Genomic DNA, 25,018 nt, shown 5'->3' on the forward strand with positions numbered 1-25,018 from the left:
CATGTCCACTTTCTGTAGATGGTAAAGTATGACTGGCATACCGTCAATGTCAAACTGGCTCCTGGTGGAGAGTAGCGAGTGTAACCTCCCAACTTCTGGAGACTCACCCGGTCCCTTCCCATCCACAAAATGAGAGACTCCAATTAAGAAACAGTATGATTAGATGTATGAACATCTCTCCCTAACCCAGACCCCCAAGTCATAAAATCATCCAACTCAACTTCCCTATCCAATGCATCAATATTTCTTTTTGGTAGGGAGACTAAAACTAATATCATATGTACCAAGGATCTGTTGCATGCTGGTAAAAAATTGTTCTTCAGCCCAATGCCTTCTAGATTCACCTTTGACTTATTAATATTTGCCTTTCACATTGACCAAATGCTTTAAAATTTGTGTTAAGGTCATAAGGTAGCGGAGCAGAATTAGGCCATTCAGCCCATTGATTCTTCTCCGTGTTTGTGAGATATCTCTTTAAATCCAAAGTGAAGGGAGAGGGAATTCTGGAAAAGGGTATAAATCATAATTCTTGGGTATAGCACCATTTCTGAGACCTTAAAAACTCTGACTGAGGCGGCTTTGGAGATGGGAGTTAGCTGACCAAAAAAGAGAAGCAGAAGCTAACTGGATATCAAGTTAAAGCTTGTGCTGTAGCACATACAGATACAGAATGCCTATTGGGGTTAGATACAAATGGAACTCCTGGGACAGAATTATACAAGCTGCCAAATTCCCCACCACTCCCCCAGCTAAAGATTTGTGGCAGGGGAAGTATATGGAGGGAAACACTGGCTGTTCCACAGCCATTTATGTGGCGGAGGTGGGATTTCTGCCCTTCTGGATCAGGAAGTCCTACCTCAGAGAGTTGCTGGCCAATCAGAGGTCAGCAACTCCTTCCATCACTTTAAGACAGAGGCATGTGGCACTGGATCAAGATTTGGTTAAGTGTTTGGGCATCTCATTGGATGCGAAGCTATCAGGCCCCAGAGAGAGAGGGGGGTGGTGGGGTTTCAGAAGCCATATGGGGAAGGAAACGAGGGGAGAGACTCCTCCCATCCACCATCAGCCCATACAGGGAAATGTGCCAGGGCGGCCACTTGGTCTCTCCCACTGCTGGTTAAATTGTGGTGGTGGTAGGGGCAAGTTGGATTTAATGGCTTCCCTTCCATCAAACCCACCAATGGGAGTATGTAAAATCCAACCCTAGTATGAGGAGAAGCATGGAAAGGTTAGTTTTCTGTTTGCCATTAAGAATAAAAATTGAACGTGGGGGTGTTCATGGATGCACGCCTTTTGGTGTTAACCATATCCAAGAACCTGGGATAGACTACGTCTGCAGGTGAAAGTGATCTAAGGGCCAAATCCATTGAGTGGGAAAAGTGAGGGATTCTATGTACTGAAGTCTGAGTTAAATAACTTTAAACACGTGTAGGAAGTGGTGCCAGTGCTTGTAATTTCATGAGAGATATCTTTGTGATGCTAACTATCTAAAGTGAAATTCATCTCTTTGAGTGAACCACCCATTTGTCTGTTAGCGCTTGCTTAATTTTATGTTGATTTTGGGTTTAAATAAAAGTACTCAGTATGCTGCAGGGCAGGTAGATAATGAACATTTTAAGATGTTAAATTTACGCTGTTCTAGTATAAAAATGCTCCATCAGCTATTTTCAAAACTGTCAACCCATTAAGTAATACACTATTTAGATATAATTGCACTTATGGTGGTGAAAGAGTAGAATTACCATCTGTAGATACCAACTTTTAGTATAGAGGCAGAATGCCTCAAATCAGGCAATCCGAGAACCAGCGTCGCCCATAAACAAGACATATTTTCCCTCATGCTCCAGTGAACCTTGGACCCACCCGACCCGGCTTGGAAAATTTGGAGAGTTGCTGAGGACTGATCAGCTTTGCGTGCTTGACGTTTTCCATGCTCCAGCAGATCTCACCCGGCGAAGCGCAGATGTGGCAGTGACAGTCAAACTCCCCCAGGAAGAACAAAAAAAAAACTCTTGCAGATAGAATATTTAGCAATGCACTGTACTTGGGATCAGGACATCAGCCTATTCTTGCTACAGTACAGGGTACCTGTATCGTGTTCCCAAAAGCCTTTAAGTTCCATGGTTGCCTTCTTGCAGCTGGCCCAAGCCAGTTCAAAGAGAGTTATTGAAGAGTATTATACAATCTTGCATGAATAATAAAACCTGGTCTGTTACAATTGCAGAGATTAATATCATTTCAGTTTGATCTTTTTCTCATTTTGAACTGGATGTGCCGATGTAGGGAAGTGGGGAAAGGCGTGAAAGAGTTAAGTTGAAGGCATGAGAAGTAAATTAAAATCAGCCAGTAACCTAAATTGCTGAAAACAGGCATTCCAATTTGAATTGAAGTGTTCTGATTGATGACTCTATCCTGAGGTGGCCAGATTTGAGGTACTGTACTTGTGTTATTCAAGGTCCATTCTGAGGCAAATCAGAACAGCATTGACAGAAGCCATCTACATATACTGTCTCTATTTCCTTTCATTACCATATCAACAAAGTATTATTTTAAGACTGCAATTGGGACAGTTAAGTGCTAGTAGATTAAAGATAAAGGCAGTCTGGTTTTAAAGCTTGTACTAAGGAGACATCTGCACTGTGGCACGTGGATTCATTTCCCTCGCCCTTGAACTTGACACGATATATATGCAAGACACAACAGCCCCCAAAGCTACATTTAACTACTCAAGCTAAGTGAAGTTATGCACCAAAAGCCAAAATAAATCACACTGCTCACTTTTTCTTAGTTAATCATAAAACTTTACTGCTGGTAATAGATGCTAAAACACTGGCTATGACCTTCCTGTGGATTTATTTATTGAGCTAAGCAAAGATTGAGGAGGTTTCTGTGCAGGGCTAAACACAAATAATATTCACCAAAGCAAAGCTACAATACCTTTTCTATCTCATTACAATGACTACCTCATATTGTGAAAACATTAGCTTTGTTAAGATCACTGTTATCAAATTTTAAAGAAAAATGGGGCTTGAATTTGCATGGGGTTCTTAAAATGACTATTTCAATGTAAAATAGAAGTGAGTGCTAATTTTAAAAGAACTACCGTTTTGTAGGATTTCTGGTATGACATGAAATAAATTTTATCTAATGATCAACCAAGGCAGCTGTCAGACTTCCAGCAGCCAAGTTGTAGGGCAGCACTGACAGAAGCCCGTGAGTTAATTGCTGGCTAGGTCTGCGAATCAGGGACAACTGCATCCGAGATAAAATGGTGGAAGAAAATGGGTGGTGATGGTGATAAAAATATATCACAGCAAGTTAGGTTATACCCATTATCAGTATGTGTTATTTGGAAGATAGTAGTCAGACATTAATAATTAAATATTATAACATAGTGTTGCTGGAGAAAGAATTTGATAATTCTTTGAGATGCTGGTCAGCTAATCTCAGGCAATGATTTCCAAACACCTCTATCATTATGACATTGTTTATAACAGATAGTCAGTCTGTTATAAACAATGCCATGAAACGTAAGAGTTGGAAGAATATTTCACTTTTGAGTTAACTGAAATAACAGGATTGAAGGGAGTAAAAAACTTGCAAAAGAAAATTCACCCATATAAATCTTGGCCAAGTCAGACACCTTATAATGCCATTAAAATAGTAATAGGCAACACTGTAAAGTCTTTGGCTACATAAGGCTATCTCGAATCCTGAAATGTTAAGGAGAGCAAATCAGCTGGCTATGAAAGAATACTCCCAGTAGGGTATGCAGTTTTGTGAACTTAGTACTATGAAAATTTATAACATTGTCATTAATGACTATCACGAACCAAAAAATGCTTCCTTTCTTAATATAACATTTATATCCTTGATGGCCATTGTATATATCTAAAGTCTGAACGTTTTTAATGACCCAGATATTGTGGTCAGTAGCAAAGCAATGCCATTCGGTACTGATCTCAAAGAAAGCTGTGCACAAATATTCAGCAATCTCACCTTTCTCAGCAACAATTTAAATTTGACACCAATTCAAAGGAACCTCTAAGCAGCAGTGATGTCAGCAGGCAGAGTAAGCAGCCAATCACACTGAAGTATTCTCACAGACAGCAAACTGAGAAGTTAAGAGCCCTATGGCCGGAATTTTACCGGCACACCCACCCGAGGCTCGTAAGATCGCGGCCGAGGCCAACGGAGAATGCCGTTCTGCGAGCCTCGCCCACCCTGATTTCGGGGCGGGTGTCCCGGTAAAATCAGAACCCATATTTCTTTATTTTTAATTGAAAATGTCTGATGGTGAGCTAAATGACCATGATTGCATTAAAATAGAAGCTAAAGTGAAAAATAGCTCATTTTTTAAAAAATGTGGATATTTTTACACGCAATGGAGAAATTTGACATTCTGTTAATATAAAACTAATTTCTCAGGGCCAATGAGGCAATAATTATAAAGTTAGTATGCCGTTAAAAACACAAAGTGTAACTTTTTCAAGAGGCTTTAAACAGCAAGAATGGAAGTTCATAGTCATTAGTTGATGGGTTTCCCAATTGATTGTAGTCTGGGGATGTCTCAACGGCATGCCCTCTGGAAAATCAGACAGCAACTTGTGGATTTTTGCATTACTCTGCGCATGGCAGACTCCCAAACTTGCTGTAAGTTTCAGTTGAGCAATGATGGTGAATTCTGACAGCTGTGCCGCCATTGTCACTGCAAAATCTTGACCAACCATGTACTTTTTTCACAATTTATATCTTCTATTGCATATCCAGAAATCTATAACATTCAGCAATTTCACAGCTAAAGTTACTGACTAAATATATTTAAAAATGATTTGATCATATACCTTAAAATTACATGGGGCATGGTTGGTTTAATCACAAAATTCATTTTTAGCTATTCTGGCTAAGTTAATCTTATAGGCTTTGAATTATTATTAATGAGCACACTTGTTCTGAATGAAAACACACTATTTCCATAGCATACATATTGTGTTCTCTGTCCACTATGCTGAATGTTTTATGCACCAATGTAATTGAGCTCATCCCAATTCTGGTAATCAGTTGACACTTAGCCCTTTTTAATCATTCTTTGGTAACTAGGGAATGGCATTAGTGGCAGCAACCCAGGGTACAACACGATAGAAAAGAATTAGGATCAAATTTCACAGGTTTGGTGATTGGCAGCCAGCGGAACTGTGATGTTTATTGTACAGACTGGAGAGAAGAGATTCCATTAGTAAAACTTCTGTTTGCCGAAGGAATCTAAGTGCTTTCCTTAACACCACAGAGATTGAGTCAAGTGGAGAATACGGACAAAACCAGCTAAACCCAGTTTAGACAAACCCATTATTATAAAGGCGACAGATCCAAGAGACTTAAGGTGTTGAGGAAAAGCCTCAAAAGATGTTTCATGCTAGGCCCAAGAAGAATTTTGAAATATGTATCAGAAATTTAAAAGAGGACATATTAATTTTCATAACTATATATTAATTGCAATTCTTTAACCTCTTAAACACTTGATCTTTTTCAAGTTAGAGAATCTATTTCCAATTTTCCTTGATTTCTTTTGTGGACTTCCATGTTATTCACGATGGTCATGTTATGGTGGAGAAGTAGAACACTTTCACCTGTTTCAGCATCAACTGTAATCACTGCCCAGGAATGTTATTTAGTATGCGAAAAGTAAAGTTCTATAAATCCTGTCTACCAATTTGCTCTTAACTCAACTCTCAGAATAGTAAGGGATAAAAATTGTCCATCTCTCTCCTACTCTTCTGTTATAGTGCCATGGGATCTTAAACATCTACCTGAGGGACACACAGAGCCCTGGATGTATCACCTGAAAGGCAGCATCTTCAATAATAGTGTACTCCCTTGGTACTGCAGTGAAGTGTCAGCCAAATTATGTATTCAGTCTCTGGAATGGGGCTTGAATCACAATCTTTTGATTCCGAAGTGAGATTACAACCACTGAGCCAAAGCAGGAAGCACCTCTGCACTGCATCAGAATAACATTTTCTATCTCCCAGTAAAAATGCTAATTATGGCCAAATTAATGACACCTTTGTGCCATAGCCACACTAAACTAATTTCATGCAGATCACACAGAGCCAATGAGGTTTTATCTGGGCTAGATTTAAAATTCCTCAAGATGCCATTGTTTTACTATCAGTCATTCCCAGCACTGGGTTTGTAAACGGTGATGGCTCCGTAATTAATATATATTAAAAATAGTGTGGATACAAGATGATTTGACGCTTCTGAATGATTGTGAAAAAGCAGTATTTATACAGCTACAGATGTTTACTGCATGGAAACAGGCCCTTTGGCCCAACTTGTCCATGCTGCCCAGTTTTTACCACGAAGGCTAGTCCCAATTGCCCACATTTGGCCCATATCCCTCTATACCCATCTTACCCATGTAACTGTCTAAATGCTTTTTAAAAGACAAAATTGTACCCGCCTCTACTACTACCTCTGGCAGCTTGTTCCAGACACTCACCACCCTCTGCATGAAAAAATTGCTCCTCTTGATCCTTTTGTATCTCTCCCCTCTCACCTTAAATGTATGTACTCTGGTTTTAGGCTCCCCTACCGTTGAGAAAAGATGTTGACTATCTACCTATCTATGCCTCTCATTATCTTATAGACCTCTATAAGATCACCCCTAAGTCTCCTACGCTCCAGGGAAAAAAGTCCCAGTCTATCCAGCCTCTCCTTATAATTCAAACCATTAAGTCCCGGGAGCATCCTAGCAAATCTTTTCTGCACTCTTTCCAGTTTAATATCCTTTCGATAATAGGGTGACCAGAACTGTACACAGCATTCCAAGTATAGCCTTACCAATATCTTGTACAACTTCAACCAAGACATCCCAACTCCTGTATTCAACGGTCTGACCAATGAAACCAAGCATGCCGAATGCCTTCATCACCATCCTGTCCATCTGTGACTCCACTTTCAAGGAGCTATGAACCTGTACCTCTCGGTCTCTTTGTTCTATAACTCTCCTCAACACCCTACCATTAACTGAGTAAGTCCTGCCCTGGTTCAATCTACCAAAATGCATCACTTTGCATTTATCTAAATTAAACTCCATCTGTCATTTATCAGCCACTGGCCCATTGATCAAGATCCCGTTGCAATCCTAGATAACCTTCTCCACTTTGCCACCAATCTTGGTGTTATCTACAAACTTATTAACCATGCCTCCTAAATTCCCATCCAAATCATTAATATAAATGACAAATAACAGTGGAACCAGCAACAATCCCTGACGCACACCGCTGGTCACAGGCCTCCAGTTTGAAAAACAACCCTCTACAACCACCCTCTGTCTTCTGTCGTCAAGCCAATTGGCTACCTCACCTTGGACCCCTGAGATTTAACTTTATGCAACAACCAACCATGCGGCATCCTGCCAAAGGCCTTGCTAAAGCCCATGTGGACAACATCAACTGCACTGCCCTCATCTACCTTCTTGGTTACCCCTTCAAAAAACTCAATCAAATTCCTGAGACATGGTTCGCAAAGCCAACAGTAAATACTGATGAGAAATATTCATGTAGGATCTCACCAATCTCTTGTGGATCCGCATAGGTGACCTTGTTGATCCTTAAGAAGTCCTATTCTTTCCCTAGTTGCTCTTTTGCCCTTTATATATTTGTAGAAGCTCTTTGGATTCTACTTTGCCTTATCTGCCATAGCAATCTCATGCCCACTTTTCGCCCTCCTGACTTCTCTCTTAATTCTACTCCAACACCCTCTATATTTTTCAAGGAATCCACTTGATCCCAGCTGTCTATGCATGTGATATGGCGCCTCCTTCTTTTTGACCAGTGCCTCAATATCCCTATTTTTACCAGCCTTGCTTTTAATAGTTTTAATAACCAATGTACTATCCCACATTGTCACCCAATCCTTTTGAAATACGCATATTAAGTAACCGGTGTGATACAGCAATTCGCAAATTAGTTATTTAACAATTTTAAAGGGTTTGTCTGCTTTATAGAGTACATTAAACTAAACATATCTTTATGCAAATCATTCTCAGTGCACTGTCAAATAAAAGCCACATATTTTATTTTAGTGTATATATTATCGTTATCACAGACTGGTTATTAAAACTAAATAAACTGTTTTTTCACCATCATTCAGAAACGTCAAATCATCTTGTATCCACATTATTTTTAATATGCATTAATTTCAGAGCCATCACCTTTTACAAACTCTATGCTGTGAGTGACTAATATTGAAACGATAGCAACCAACTCCAGGCAATGACTGGCTGCTAAAGGTGTGTGTGTGTGCGCGCGCGCGTGCACTTTTTCTGGCCCTTCCTAAGGACCTATCACATGAATCTTCCCAAGTAGCTTCATGTCACACTGAGATTGATGTACCAGTAGCTTTAAACATGTGAAAAGCAATAATGCTGGCTACAAATGAAATGAGACAAATAAACATCTCGGAGCATTCACAAGGCGAAAAGGAAGTAACGTGCCGTCACATCTACAATTCCAAAAGTAGAAGCAAAGACGTTCTTCGTTTGAAAAGAGCAATCACACGCGATCCACATTATCACCGTCTTTGTCACTATTCCAGTTTCTCAGGATTGCATACCTGCGAGAGAGACTGCACCAATTCTAGCACAAGTCCAAATTGGATTGTTGGAACCAGAAAATTACAAAGACCAAATATATGCAAACAATCTTGGCATACCTCCTGACAATCAGTTTTGAATGTGATGTGAAGAAAATTAAATGGCGGTATCTGCATTTGCTAAAGGTAAGATTTTCAGATAGTATACTTGGTAAAATCAATTTGAAAGGAATTTAAATCTATGGATTCCTGCTGTTTTTATAAACAAATACCTGTGAAAGCAGGAACCATGCTAGAACTCTGTAGATCTTGAAATATGTGGGTCAACGTCAAACTTATCTCACTTTAAACATGGGCATAATGATGTACAATTTGTGAAGTCTGGAAGATTTCCATGGATACAAAATCAAATTCACCATTCCTCAGCCAAAATACTCCCTGTACCAGGAACGCATGGTAATCATGGTGATAATTAGTGGCATGCAATGTCACTAATGTGAGAATTTATAAGGTCGTTATGTTTTCAACTATTTTCCTTAATTTAAGGTAAACCAGAATATCCTAGAATGGGTGTGGTGATCAGACTGAACTTTGCCTGTAGATTGGCTCATGAAATTTTGTTGTCATGGGGGCAGAGGCCCAGGCTGAAAGCTTTGAAAATCAAGTGTCAAATTTCACACCTTGACACAAAAGTCTTTCTGTACACAGACTGTCAGACAGACAGAGAGACCTGGAGAGAGACTGAAAACAGCTGCTGCTGTGCTAGGCAAAGAGAAAGGTTGTTTTTGTGTTGATCACCAAGCAGAATTCTGGTGTGAATGGACAGGGAAGGGCAAGGACTTGTGGAGATTTAAAGACCAAAGAGTTTCCAGAATGCTTTGTCAGTTCGATGAAACTCAGTAGATATAGTGGAGGAACTTTCAAAAGGATACTTGAAGACTTGTGTTGTTGTGACGAGAGAAGAGATAGTGTTGAATAGTCAGGGTGAGATTAGTAATTTATCTACAAGGCTACATATCTGCTGAGAGTGTGGGGTATTGTACAAATGTGGCATAAACTATTTTTCACTTGTGTTAATAGTTAATGGGGAAATACCTTTTCTTGAGGTAGGATATTAGTTGCCTAATGTCTAGATTATGTTGATTTTAGTTTGTTTGATACAGTAAAAGTCTTAAAATGTAAAATCTTTTCATGCAAGTTTTTCCAGTCAGTCACCAGGAACCTTGTAACTCTTTGTTAAAGTTATTGGTCGTTACAAGGATTGTAATAACTACATTTACACTTGAACCATTATCTACTAAATGAAAGACATGTACCTTTTCTTCTGAGGCGACTGTGAGCTTATCACTTGATATTAAACTGCATACTTGATCCAAATTTAAACTCAGAAATTCTTCACCTAGCATTACATCAGGAAAATGTTGCTCTGTAAAAGAACACATAAGAGGAAACAATAAAATAAAAGTCAGCTCGTACAAACAACAAACTTTACTGATTCTCTTTGGAACCTCAAAATTCTCCACTCCAGTTAACCAAGTACCATTTTGGATGGCATGGCTTCCCTTCCTGCCATCTGAAGCTCCTCAGCCAGTTCACATTCGAATGAGTCGCTTCCCCCCACTCCCCGCTCCCCCCTCCCACCCCCCAAATCAGCAGCTCTCTAGAACCTGCAGTGTCAAGAGCTGCAGTGGACAGAAGAGGAAGTGCATGAAGGTGCCAGAACCCAAGTCTTGGGACTGGAAAGAAAGGTATGTTTTTGGGGTCTCAGGTTGCAGAGGGTAGGAAAGGCCTGGGGAAGTGGAAAGTGGGCAATTTGAATGTTAGGGGGAGGGGTTCAGTGGCCACCGAACCTTAAAGAAAGTGGGGGGGGGGGGGGGTTTGCAGGCTGAAGTTAGCAGGGGGCTTCCAACGGAAGTATCAACCCCCTCTTCCGGCCCAAGGCGAAGTCCAATCATTTTCTGGACCCCCCTCCCCGCCCAGACCTGAGGATGAGTGGGAAATGGCCTTTAAGTGGCCAATAATTGCCCTCATTTGAGGCAATGGCGGGCAGCCTGAGGCCTTGACCAACCCAATGTAAAATTGCTGCGAGGGTGGGGCAAGTGTGATCCCAGGGAAAGCAGGTTCCTTCTATTGTATGCTTCCCCACCCGCCCCCCCCCCAACAAAAAACTACTGGCGGGAGAGCGTGAAATCAGCTCCTGTAGTTGACAACATATTGACCCAGAAATACTTCAAAGGCTGCTCGCAATTATTAATAATGCTACTGCTAAGGCACTTTGAACAAAATGCTTCTTTTGACCTTAATGCTGCTTATAATAAATGTATGTATTTTGTTGCTGTGATGTACTGCAACATTGAAGGTAAAAAGTCAAACCTTTTACAATGCTCATAATGTACATTTGGAGAAATGAAGAATAGCACTAGAAAGAGGATTACTAAAATGTGAGATTGTAGCATTTCATTTGATTGCTACCCCTTCCACAAACATGCAATCCCTCCACCACAGACAAATAGTGACAGCAGAATGTGTCATCTACAAGATGCACTGCAGGAACTCACCAAGGTTTCTTAGGCAGCACCTTCCAACCTCACAAACATTACCATCTAGAAGGACAATGGCAGCAGATACCTGGGAACACCACCACCTGAAGGTTACCCTCCAAGCGATTCACCATCCTGACTTGGAAATATATTGCTGTTCCCTCATCGTCGCTGGGTCAAAATACAGGAATGCCATCCCTAACAATACTGTGGTGCATCTACACCTCTGGGAATGCAGTGGTTCAAGGCGGCAGCTCACCACCACCTGGACAACTAGGGATAGGCAATAAACACTGGCCTAGCAAGCAGTGTCCACTTGCCGTAAATGAATTTTTAAATCATTAGTTGCCATGGTGAGATTTGAACCTATACCCTCTGGACCACTAATCCAGTGACATTACCACTTTGCCACTGTCTCTCCTCATTCTCAATGATGGCAGAGCCCAGTACATCGAGTGCAAATCACTTCAGTCTTGTTTTTCCTCACTATCTTCACTCTGAAGAAGTGCTGATCCATTGCTGAGGTTCCCAACGTACAGATGACAATCTTTAGTCAGTTAAATTTATTTCATATATCATGAAATGGCTGAATGAACTGGCTGGGAGTCCTGACAACATCTTGACTGTAATTAAGGAATCTCTCAGTGCAAAAGAAGCCCTTTGGTCCATCGAGTCTGCACCAACATGTGAGAAACACCTAACCTACCTACTTAATCCCATTTACCAGCACTCAGCCCATTGTCTTGAATGTTATGATGTGCCAAGTGCTTATCCAGGTACTTTTTAAAGGATGTGAGACAACCTGCCACCATCACCCTCCCAGACGGCGCATTCCAGACCATCACCACCCTCTGGGTAAAAAGGTTTTTCATCACATCCCCCCTAAACCTCCTGCCCACCCCCCACGTTGAACTTGTTTCCCCTCATGACTGACCCGTCAACTAAGGGGAACAGCTGCTCCCTATCCACCATGTCCATGTCCCTCAATCTTGTACACCTCAATCAGGTCACCTCTCAGTCTTCTCTGCTCTGACGAAAACAACCCAAGCCTATCCAACCCCTCTTCATAACTTAAATATTCGATTCCAAACAACATCCTGGTGAATCTCCGTTGCACCTCCTCCAGTGCAATCACATTCTTCCTATAATGTGGCGACCAGAAGTGCACATCATACTCCAGCTGTGGCCTCACCAAAACTTCTATATAACTCAGTAACATATGTAATGTAACCACTTCTATCCCAGAACTAGATGCACCTCTGACCAAGCTGTTCCAATACAACTACAACACTGGCATCTACTTATCAATGCCCTATCCACAAAAAGCAAAGCAAATCCAATCCTGCCAATATCAGTCTACTCTCAATTGTCAGCAAGGTGCTGTCAACAGCGCTATCATGCAACAATTAGTCACCAATAACTTGCTCATCAATACTCAGTTTTGTTCTGTAGGACTACTCAGATTACCTCCACCTCATGAATTCTTCAGGGCAGTTTTCTAGCCTCAACCATCTTCAGTTGCTACATCAATGACCTTCCATCATAAATGTCAAAAGTGGGACTTTCTGATGACGATTGTACAGCGTTTAGTTCATTTGCAAGTCCATGCTCACAAGCAGCAAGACATGAACAATATTCAGGTCTGGGTTACTAAGTGACAAATAATATTTGTGCCACACAGGAGCTGAGCAATGACCACCTCCAAAGACGGAGATTCTAAACCTCACCCCTTGATATTCAACAGCACTGCCCATCATGCAATTGCCCACCTGGGGTCATCACTGGCCAGAAATCTAACTGGGCATTCTGCACAAATACTGTGGCTTCAGTTAGTGACTCACCTCCTAACTCCTCAAAGCCTTTCCAGCAATTGCAAGGCACTAGTCAGCAGTTTACTTGAACCCTCTCCACTTGTTTTGATAACTTAAAAAACATTCAAGAAGCTCAACACCATCCAGGGTAAAGCAGCCTGCTTGATTGGCACCCCATCCAACATCTCCAACATTCATTCTTTCCCATCAGTTGGTGCACTGTGGCTATAGTGTGTACTGTCTACAACATGCACTGCAGCAACTGCCACAGCTTTTTCAATAGAACCTCCCAAACTGACAACCTTTGCCATCAGGAAGAACAAGGATATCAAGTGTATAGGGGCACCGCCACCTGCCAAATTCCCCTTCAAATCACACATCATCCTGACTTGGAAACATACCATTCCTTTACTGTCACTGTGCCATAATCCTGGAATTCCCTCCCTAATAGCAGACGGGAGAATCTATGTCACATGGCAATTCAAGAAGGCATCTCACCTCAGAAGGGTGATAAATGGGGCCTTGCCAGTGGATGCTGACATGCTACAAGTGATCTTGTAAAAAAATGCAGCCAATTAATTTCAGTTTTCAGTATATAAATATTATATATGTATTAAACATTATTAAAAGTTTCTTTTGAGTATGTTCAGCACAAAATGTTGCTCATTTTATTTTTTAAAAATAGGGACATCACATGATGTAAGCCCGGGAATGGTTGCATTTTTAACAAGCTCTGGCACTACTCATCTTTTAATCCTGTTTTTTAATCCTTATGCACAACCTGTAATCATGTGATCCTGATGAGTACAATTGTGCTATGATACTGGAAGATCCTGATTCAATTTTGGTGACATGGAGCTGAGTTACGTGATAGAAATCCCGGTCTGATCAAGGTGGTCGGAGAGGCCCAGTTCGTAATGGCGGTTTCTCTGGTGAGCAGGCCCACGCTTTGGCGGTGCCATTGGCACTTAGACGATGGCCGCCTTGTGAGCTGAGTAAAGTTGTGGATGAATGATCGCCATCCCTGCACAGATTATTAGTGCTCACTGAGATGAACTATGAAATAGCCCAAAGAGAATGGATAAAGCAGAGCAGAGAACCCTGTCAAGTGGGCAGCTTCCTCGGTGGGGGCTTGCCTTCAGTTCTTGGAAATCCTGCTATATGGTATGTCAAATAATGATTCACAGAGATGGAGGTGGAGAAGGAATGTGTGTGTGCCTGGTCTTCTGAAAAAAGCAGGGGATGATTTCCCGGCTGAATTTGAATACTGGCCTCCATGTTTTCACAATTTTTATCTTAAAGTTGGACGTTTCAAGGTGGATGAAGTACATTATGTCCAGTTTGAGGCCTGGGGTCAGTCAAAGACTCAGACCATTGGCTTTCTGTTGTTTTGCCCTCAGTGTTTGTCGAGAGGGGCTGGAGGCAGTCGGATGCGAAGGGCCTTTGCTATTTGGTCGGGGCCTACGTTTCTATTTGCCAACGCTTTGGAATGGTGACCCGGCGGAGGAGCAAAGGTTTTGATGAAAGTCTTGGATGTTCCTCAATGATCCTGTCATGGCTTTGGCCTTTTCCAGCTCCATGGATGGCATGTAATCCTGCAGTTTATTATTAATCCTGAACGTTGTTCCCTTGGCTTGACAAGGTTAATGACGAAAAGTAAACTTTTGTAATTTCCAAATAGTAAAAGGAAATCAGAAATATCTGAGTCGTTTTCAGAAAAAAGCACAAATCAATTACTAGAGGGCTTATGACAATTCAATTTATAGTGAGTATGTGAAGAAATATTACTAAACAAAAAAATGTAATTTCAGTTTGTGCATGTGTGTGCGTGCGTGCATGTGTATGAAGTTATTTTAAAATAGATTTTTTTCTTTGCCAACAGCGACAGCACCAAGTCTTGTGCAGCAGGATACAAAGAAAAACTGTTGTTATTCTCCACCAACTCTGAGAAGAGAACCCACACTGTACTAATATGATATTTCATTTCTCACATCACCAATCAGAATGAGGTCGCCAATTTAAGAACAATAATGCAGTTTTATACTGAAAGTTCATGCCATTCAAAATGAGGTTAGGGTGCCTGAAGCTCATTTCAATTTATTACCAGTACAAAGAGTCTTTAGCCTATCAGTCTGGGCTGGATTCAACCCTACATTCACATAAAAATATAAATCACACTCATATTTCCACAGGTACAACATAATTACAAGATGCTACTGCAACATGTAGCTTTGGGTCTCACCCATCACTAATGCCTCATCTTGTCAGTTACAAAGACAGCCACCCTAATGATCATACTTACACAATTCAAGTCATATCCAGGATGTACTCAGATTTGGAATGTACAGACTGGGAAATAGCAATCAGATTTTTATGCTCATGACATAAACCGATAGATTATCTTCCCCTCTCCATTTCACTGTGGCAAAAAACTTTAATTTAACACCCAAGAAAAAGTGTTAAACATGTCGTTAGGCTTTTCCACCGGTGAAGTTTGATAGTTCATGTATGAAACTTCCACACTTGTGTATTAGCCAAATTTCTTTAGTTGAAATTAAGTCTTAGGCTTGCCTGACGACATAGTCAGTGAGCACAAAATCTTGAGTCTCCTGAGGCTTTGTTTATATTTGTAAGGGAGAGGAAGTTGAGACAGCCACAATCTACCAAGCATCCTTCCATTTCTCTCTTTTGGAAGAAAATCTGGGGTAGTACTGGAGCTTTAGAGATGGAGCTCATTTTAGTTTACAAGGAATCTAAGAAATGCAGCAAACGGTGAAACCCAAAGGTACAACAATGAGCTAAATTTATGTGAAGGAAAGCTCGTCTTGAAGGGCACTTTGGAAATTAAGAAAAAAAAATACAGTTCTAATGAGCTAAAATGACAAACACCATACAATCTTTGCAGCAAATTTTAACGTTTCAGTAACACAGTGCATTAAGAATTCATTACACAAGAAAATACTCCTTTCGATTTATGCAAAAACTGGCCTAGATTTTCCTCCATAGCAGATTTGGGTGAATCTTCTGCCTGCCAAAACGTTGCATCCCTAAGCCAATTGCAATCAATATTCTGGCTTTTGGGACACATGCATAAATTTGGCAGGAGTTTCGACCTCTACTGCCAAGCTTGCCTGCACTGAGAGTAGAGAAAGGTTACAGTATGCCATGTACTGTGGCCAGTAACTACAACCCTAATGGTAAATTACACCTGCATGATCATGCTAATGCACAGCAGAGAACAGGTATCCCTTGCTTCAAGCGTTGCTATTGTGCAAATGATAGGAAATGTGTCAGGAAACATGTTACCATCACTTGTATATTATTACAATATGCCTCTCCATATATGGGCAAATGTAATGAATGCTGTCAGCAGGAAACCCAATGAAGGGGAAAATGGCCAGCAACCCAACAGAGCAGAATACTGTCCATTTATCGATTTCATTTCCACCCGGAAACCAAGGTAAGATCATGGCCTATTCTCCAAGATCTGTGCCAAAGCTGCTGGTCCACGAGCAGTCTGATTAGGTTGGAATGAATTGGTACAGTATCTGACCAAAATACTGACACAGATTTGGCAGCACCATGCCATTTTACAGTGACATCAACGCCAATTGTCAAGGCATTGAAATTCCTGATTCAGTCAAACTCATTACAGATTATCTCTTTTCCAGTCAATTCCAACACACTGCAGAAACTGGCTATCATGGTGGAAAATGATTTGATTTGATTTATTATTGTCACATGTATTAACATACATTGAAAAGTATTGTTTCTTGCGCGCTATACAGACAAAGCATACCGTTCATAGAGAAGGAAAGGAGAGAGTGCAGAATGTAGTGTTACAGTCATAGCTAGGGTGTAGAGAAAGATCAACTTAATGCGAGGTAAGTCCATTCAAAAGTCTGACAGCAGCAGGGAAGAAGCTGTTCTTGAGTCGGTTGGTACGTGACCTCAGACTTTTGTGTCTTTATCCCGACGGAAGAAGGTAGAAAAGAGAATGTCCAGGGTGCCTGGGGCCCTTAATTATGCTGGCTGCTTTGCCGAGACAGCGGAAGTGTAGACAGAGCCAATGGATGGGGGGCTGGTTTGCGTGATGGATTGGACTACATTCACGACCTTTTGTAGTTCCTTGTGGTCTTGGGCAGAGCAGGACCATACCAAGCTGTAATGCAACCAGAAAGAATGGTGCATCTGTAAAAGTTGGTGAGAGTTGTAGCTGACATGCCAACTTTCCTTAGTCTTCTGAGAAAGTAGAGGCGTTGGTGGACTTTCCTAACTATAGTGTCGGCATGGGGAAACCAGGACAGATTGGTGGTGATCTGGACAACTAAACTCTTGACGCTCTCGACTCTTTCTACTTCGTCCCCATTGATGTAGACAGGGGCATGTTCTCCTTTACGCTTCCTGAAGTCAATGACAATCTCCTCTGTTTTGTTGACATTAAGGGAAAGATTATTGTTGCCGCACCAGTTCACCAGATTCTCTGTCTCATTCCTGTACTCTGTCTCATCATTGTTTGAGATCTGGCCCACTATGGTGGTGTCAGCAAACTTGAAAATCAAATTGGAGGGGAATTTGGCCACACAGTCATAGGTGTATAAGGAGTATAGTAGGGGGCTGAGAACACAGCCTTGTGGGGCACCGGTGTTGAGGATGATCGTGGAGGAGATGTTGTTGCCTCTCCTTGCTGATTGTGGTCTGTGAATTAGGAAGTTCAGGATCCAGTCGCAGAGGGAGATGTCGAGGCCCAGGCTGCGGTGTTTGGAGCTGCGTTTCGTGGGAATAATGAAAAATGAAAGCTGAGGTTCAACTTTTCAGTCACCCACCTGATGAATGCCAGGCAAGCAGGCTGCTCTTGAAAAACAACTCAGACTGGCAATTGCCTGAATCATAGAATCCCTACAGTACAGAAGGAGGCCACTCGACCCATCCAGTCTGCACCAACCACAATCCCACCAAGTCCCTATCCCCATAACCCCACATATCCCCCGATACTCGGGTCAATTTAGCACGGCCAATCAACCTAACCCACACATCTTTGGACAGTGGGAGGAGTACTTAGAAGAAACCCACACAGACACGGGGAGAACGTGCAAACTCCACACAGACAGTGACCCGAGGCCGGAATTGAACCCGGGTCCCTGGTGCTATGAGGCAGCAGTTCTAATCACTGTGCCACCGTGCCACCCCGAATTCACTTTTATTTCTGGTTCAGGTTATATGCCTCCCCGAAACATGCCTAGCCTCTGACAAAATATTGCACTTCAAAGGAGAATGAACTGCTGAGGGGGCTGCAATGACCTTGCTGCTGCCTAAAAACAATTAGCAGAAGTCCTTCAGGGATGATCACAGTAACATTGGCTCTGTGGTCTTTTCTATCTGAATTTCTGCAATCATCCAACCAAAGCAATCATGCTTAGCTCCTGCAGCACATTTCCGACCCTCGCTGCTAATCCCATTTCATTGGGGCACCTGTCAAAATAGTACGCCACTGGCACTATGGAAAGAGAACACCGTCTGCCACTTCAGCCTGTTCCTAGTAGGTGCAGCTTCCCTCTACCCACAGGGAAGCACGGGCAGCCTGGAGTAACAACACAGATAGCTGGTGTGTAAGCTTCTAAGCCAGTCACCAAGCATAAAATTCAACACCAGACTGATCTGCTGGTGACTACATGCTAAAGAAAATCCTTTCCGAGGATCGTCACCTTGCCGTGGTGGAGAGGCTTGCATGTCCCAATGAACCCGAGAGCAATGCCATCCGGAGCTCATACTCCGGGTAGGGCCTTCCATGGCGGCAAGGGGGGCTTCCAGACAAAGAACAATCTGAGATGTCCTCAATGGTAGAGCAGGTGGAGGAAGGTGGCGGCCCCCCCAACGGCTGCAAAGACAGCTGCAATGGGGAAGTGGCCCAAGTCACCATGGTGTGCCATGCCACTGAATCCAGCCACCAAGGCCATGTGGAACTCGGCTCCACACCGGAGCCCCCACACTAAAGAATGTCACACACGGGCCTCCGTCAGGTAAAAGTAAAAGTCCAGTGGCAACGGAGGATTGGCGAGATGGGCAAAGCTGTGATACCTGGAGGTCCCCAGCCAAGATTCTGCACACAGGCTGTGGATGCGTGGTGGTCACCAGGTCAGGGGTGCCTTTTGGCAGCTGCATCTGCGACTGAGCTGCCCTGATCACCAAGCCTGACCAACATCATCCTCGATTTCAAGGGACTGCCAACAACGACATGGCAATGAAAATGTAGGGGAATAATGTAGCCTTCATGAGAAGTGGGGTATTACTTGGACCAGGGCACAGAGACATAATTCAGTTGTCATTTTAAAACCATACATTCTATCTTTATTTTTATAGCTCTGAAATAAATTCCTCTCCAGTATTAATATTTAACTGCCTAATAGATTTTCCACACCATTATTACAGCTTCCCACCAATAGTGGTGATGCATTCCTTGGAATGGTAGGGAAGCATACTTATAGCAACAAGTTTATATGGGACATTTCCAGTAAAAGTATGGATACAGCAACTTATAATGGAAATCGCTGACAGCAAAAGCACGCAGGTGAAAGATATTTGATATTCTACTAATGGATCTTCACATCGACATTAAGGCCATGAGATTCATCAGGTTAATGAGGTGGGGATAACTGAACCAGGAGACAATAGAATATATGTGATCAGTTTCCTTGTGTATGCTGATGTTAATTCTATTTTTCCACCAACTCTCTTCATCCCTCCACTGATTCAGAGATCGTAGATTCTACAGTGCAGAGGAATGCCATCTGGCTCATCGAGCCTGCACCGACAACAATCCCACCCAGGTCCCATTCCCACAACCCCACATATTTACCCTCCTAGTCCCCCTGACACTAAGGGGCATTTCTTAATAGCCAATCAACCTAACCCGCACATCTTTGGAGTGTGGGAGGAAATCGGAGCACCCGGAGGAAACCCACGTGCAGACTTCACACAGACGGCGATCCAAGCCGGGAATTGAACCTGGGTCCTTGGTGCTTGAGGCAGCGGTGCTAACCACTTTGCCACCGTGCCGCCCTACCAATAGTTGCATTGTTCTCTGTTGCATTCTATTTGTCACCAGTCTTGGATGAACCTCAATCCCCTCCTATTAATTATTGGAAGGACTGAAGCAATTATGTCCAAGACCCTGCCACACACATGGTTTCCTTGCTACCAATTCCATCTCCCTCCTCCTCCACTTACTCTGGCTAAACTGAAAATAGGTGTACTCAAGGTTGGCTTAAACAGAGTGCCACATAGTTTAAGCAATACTTAAGATGCTAAGTATTACACTTACTTCATGGATTGGTGCACTACAGTGATTTAATATATCAGGTACTAAATCTACTAATAGCTAGATTTCTTTCACCTTAAACTTTGAATCCAAACCTGGCCTCAACTGATAGCGGTTCCCTTCCAGCAAGGGCAAAACACATGGTTCTTCAGAATTTCAGCACAATCATTGTACATTGGTTCAAAAAGAAGGGCTTTAAAAATTGATTTCAGTAAAAGCCCAGGAGTACAGTCGCATACAAGAGTTTAAACAAAACGCAAAGAATGTTAATTGCATCATGCAGTGCGTGTAAAATCATGTATTACAGAGGACTCATTACCATTAACATCGACCTACAGAACTTGCAGCAGACCAGTTGGATTCAATAAATTACTTCCTAATTACTAAACAAATAGAAATTCACCTCGGAGCAGCAAGTCACACAACTTGAATAATTTATTCACAATTAAATCACCTTTCCAGTAAAGCTTGTTCAAACCTATTCAATGTACTTTATTATACCAAAGGAAGGTGGGATGTTTATGGACAAATAATCCAAAGAATATATAATAGAAACTTGTGAATGAAACAGTGCATAAGCTGGGAGAATACAAACTGTTACATTAGAAGCCAACATGCACTAACATTGTAGAAACTTGAAGCAAAAAGATTATTATATGTGGAGGTATTTTGGAGGTCAAGCCTTGCGGTTTGAATTCAAACAGGAGTGGGAACGGTTTGATTTTCCTTTCTCTAACCAGAGTGCTGAAGTCAATTTTCATTTCTCCCTTTCCATAGAACTGTCCAAGTTATAATATATCGGTTCAAATAAAAAAATTTCCAACCCATGTTCGTTACAAAGCAACCAAATGGTCAGCACTGCTGCCTCATAGTGCCAAAGGCAGGGGTTCAATTCTGGCCTCGGGTGACTGTGTGGAGTTTGCATGTTCTCCCCATGTCTGCGTGGGTTTCCTCTGAGTGCTTTGGTTTCCTCCTACAGTCCAAAGATGTGCAGGTTAGGTGGATTGGCCGCGCTAAATTGCCCCTTAATGTCTCAACATGTACAGGTTAGGGGAATTAGCGGGGTAAGTATGTGGGGTTACGGGGATAGGGCCTGGTTAAGGAGCTCTGTCAGAGAGTCGGTGCAGACTGGATGGGCCGAATGGCTGTACTGTCGGGATTCTATGATCTATATACTTTTTAGGAACTGAATTTAAGTGCTTCTTTGCAAACCTCTTGAACAATCACAGCTAATCGTCTATTACTTGAATTCCTATATTGCATTTAACACAAAAATACCCCAGGGTGCTTCACAGGAGAGTTACCAAATAAATTTTGCAAAATTACAAACTGTGAATTCATTTTTTCTAATGTTTTTATGTCATTAGGCCGGGATAACTAAAACAGAATATTGCGTTTTACCTCAGAATGTTTTGAAAAATATAACTGCTCTGGAAGATAAAGGGGGCTAAACTGACACTCCCAAAACTGAAGGCAGGGATTGCGATGCATGATCCCTGCCTCCAGTGCCCACTAACCGAAACAAAGGCAGCAGGACAAGTCTGTGTTGTCTCCTGTTACAAATTACTTCAGCATGTTGATTGGCTGGATGCAAGAGCAAGGATCTAATGTTGTGATTGGCCAGCAACATTAACAGTAGCGTGCATCTCGTAAAGGGAAGGTGCATTGTGGTTGCAGAAGGTGGTGCAGTGAGTAGCGTCCCTGCTTTGGTGTGGAAGCTCCGGGTTCAAGTGCCATTCCAGGGCTTGAAGGCCACAGATGGTGCATTCATGATATGACCAAACAGGTTGATTATCCAACCCACTAATCCTCTCAGTATGTCTATGGCAATAAAAATGAACAGGAGAGTCTCCTGCTGATTCACAGAAATAATCAAAAAATAGAGTCAAATGTATTTGGGTGGGTAACCTAAAGCTTCATCAAAGAGAGAAATTTTAGAAAAAAGAGGGAGATGGAGAAGTGGAAATTTTAGCTAAGGAATTCCAGAACTTGAAGCTTATTTGGCATAGCAACAAAAACTAGTATTAGGACAAAGGGAGGGTGATCTTCCCAAGAGGACCAGAGAGTTATGAGAGGTGGGATATAGAACTGGAAAGGTTTCAGCTATAAGGAAGGGCTTGCCATGAAAGGATTTATGTACAAGTTTAAGAACTAGGAGCCAATGTAAGGCAGTGAGGGAGGACGTGAGTAAGAGCAGGCAGCAGTTGGAAGGAGGAGCAGAGCAGCACAGTGAGTATAAAAAAACTAACTTACCTCAGGGATCCGCGGCTTAGTCTACAGGGAGCAGTCGGAGCAGAACAGCACTGAGTATAAAACTAACTTACCTTGGGGATCAGCGGCCTAGTCTGCAGGGAGAAGTCAGAGGCCGGAGCTGAGCAGCACAGTGAGTATAAAAAAACTAACTAACCTCAGGGGTCTGCGGCTTAGACTGCAGAGAGCAGTCGGAGCAGAGCAGCTCTGAGAGTATAAAACTAACTTACCTCGGGGATTCGCGGCCTAGTCTGCAGGGAGCAGTCGGAGCAGAGCAGCACAGAGTGTACAGTGTAACTGGAAAAAAAACCTGAAAACTGACGTCACATGAAAGTTGTGACCTGATTGTCTGGTAGGAAATCTGTACTAAATTTGAAAAAGAACACTACAAGATAATTAATAGATTAATTAACTAAGCAGAGATGGCTGGGCAGGTGATGTGCTGTAGCTGTATGATGTGGGAGCTGGCAGATCCCATTGTGAGCTGCAGTGACCATATCTGCAGCAAGTGTTGGATGCTCGAAAAACTTTGGCTCAGAATTGATGACCTGGAATCTGAGCTTCGTGGGGCGGCACATCCAGGAGGGGGAGTTACCTAGACACATTGTTTCAGGAGGCGATCACACCCGGTAGATTAAGTACCTCTAATTCGGTCAGTGGTCAGGGACTACAGGGTGAAACTGCAAGTGAGGCAGATAGAGGGATACTGAATTCAGGAACGGAGGATCTCGTGACATTGTCCCACAGGTATGAGGTACTTGCTCCCAGTGTGCATGAGGAAAAGGGCTGTAGGGAGGCTAAGCTACCACTGCACCGTGATACAGGTGGCCATTCAAGAAAGGGAAGCGAAAAGACAAGTGGTAGTTGTAGGGGATTCTATAATTAGGGGGATTGATAGCATCCTTTGTAAGCTGGATCATGAGTCCTGCACGATATGTTGCCTGCCCGGTGCCAGGGTGAGGGACATCTCTGACCGGCTTGAAAGGATATTGGAGTTGGAGTGGGAGGGGAGGATCCAGTTGTTATGTTACGTTGGGACAAACAACATAGGCAGTCTAGGAAAGAGGACATATTTGGGGATTATCAGGCACTGGGATCTAAATTAAAGTAAGAAATCTCACAACACCAGGTTCAAGTCTAAATTAAAGAACAGGTCCTCAAGGGTTATAATCTCTGGATTACTACCCTAGCCATGTACGAATTGGCGTAGGGATGAGAAAATTTGGGAAGTAAACACATGGCTACAGAAGTGGTGTGGGAAAGCGGGGTTCCATTTCATGGGCCATTGGCATCAGTATTGGAACAGGTGGGATCTGTACCATTGGGACGGTCTCCACCTGAACCAATCTGGGGCCAGTGTTCCAGAGGAAAGGATAAATAGGATGGTCACAAGGACTTTAAACTAGCAAGTGGGGGGAGAAGGAAAGGGTAAAACTACGGGAAGTAGAATGGTTAATGGAAAGCAAAGCAGCAGGTTAGCATGTGGGGAGGTTTCAACTGCATGGAAAATTATGAAAAAAGTTAGAAGGAAGGAGAACTCAGGAGATGTTATTAATGGAGGTGTTAGGATTCAAAAAGGTATAAAAACTAGCATAAGGGCACTTTACCTAAATGCTTGTAGAATTCGAAACAAGGTAAATCAGTTGATGGCACAAATTATCATGAATGAGTCACGACTGAAAGTTCAATATCCAGGGGTATCAGACTATTCAGAAGGTCAGACAAGAAGCTAAGGGAGGTGGTGTAGCTCTGATATTTAAGAATTGACATCAGGGTGATAGAGAGAGGTTCTATGGAGAAAAAAGTTGAATCCATTTGGATGGAAATTAGAAATAGTAAGGAGAAAAAGTCACTGATAGGCGTAGTCTATAGGCCACCAAATAATGACATCATGGTGGGGCTAGCAATAAACGAAGAAATAACTGATGCATGTAAAAATGGTACAGCAATTATCATGGGAGATTTTAATTTACATGTCGATTGGTCAAACCAGGTCAGTCAAGGCAGCCTTGAGGAGGAGTTCATAGAATGTATCCGCGATAGCTTCCTCAAACAGTATGTAATGGAACCTACAAGAGAGTAAGCTATCCTAGATCCGATCCTGTGTAATGAGACAGGAATAATTAATGATCTCACAGTTAGGGATCTTCTCGGAAGGAGCGATCACAGTATGGTTGAATTTAAAATACAGATGGAGCGTGAGAAGGTAAAATCCAATACCAGTGTCTTGTGCTTAAACAAAAGAGACTACACTGGGATGAGGGAGGAGTTGGCTAAGGGAGACAGGGAGCAAAAACTTTATGGTGGAACAATTATGGAACAGTGGAGGACTTTCAAAGCGATTTTTCACAGTGCTCAGCAAAAGTATATACCAGTGATAAGAAAGAACTGTAGAAAAAGGGATAACCAGCCATGGATATCTAAAGAAATAAAGGAAGGTATCAAATTGAAAGAAAATGCATACAAAGTGGCAAAGATTTGAAGGAAACTAGAGGATTGGG

At 42.2% G+C, this 25,018-nt stretch overlaps 1 protein-coding gene across 6 annotated transcripts in view; it reads right to left on the bottom strand.

Annotated features, from left to right (window-relative positions):
- The window catches only part of LOC144505104 (kelch-like protein 3), a 121,591-nt gene that overhangs the window by 35,140 nt on the left and 61,433 nt on the right, over window positions 1–25,018 (bottom strand). For all 6 annotated transcript variants that reach the window (XM_078230935.1, XM_078230934.1, XM_078230932.1 and 3 more), the window contains exon 6: window positions 9,915–10,024. In XM_078230935.1, the coding sequence (XP_078087061.1) occupies window positions 9,915–10,024 (110 nt within the window). The remainder of the gene's footprint in view (window positions 1–9,914; window positions 10,025–25,018) is intronic.

The sequence above is a fragment of the Mustelus asterias genome, chromosome 16 (assembly GCF_964213995.1).
Source record: "Mustelus asterias chromosome 16, sMusAst1.hap1.1, whole genome shotgun sequence".
In the NCBI taxonomy this organism is placed as follows: domain Eukaryota; kingdom Metazoa; phylum Chordata; class Chondrichthyes; order Carcharhiniformes; family Triakidae; genus Mustelus; species Mustelus asterias.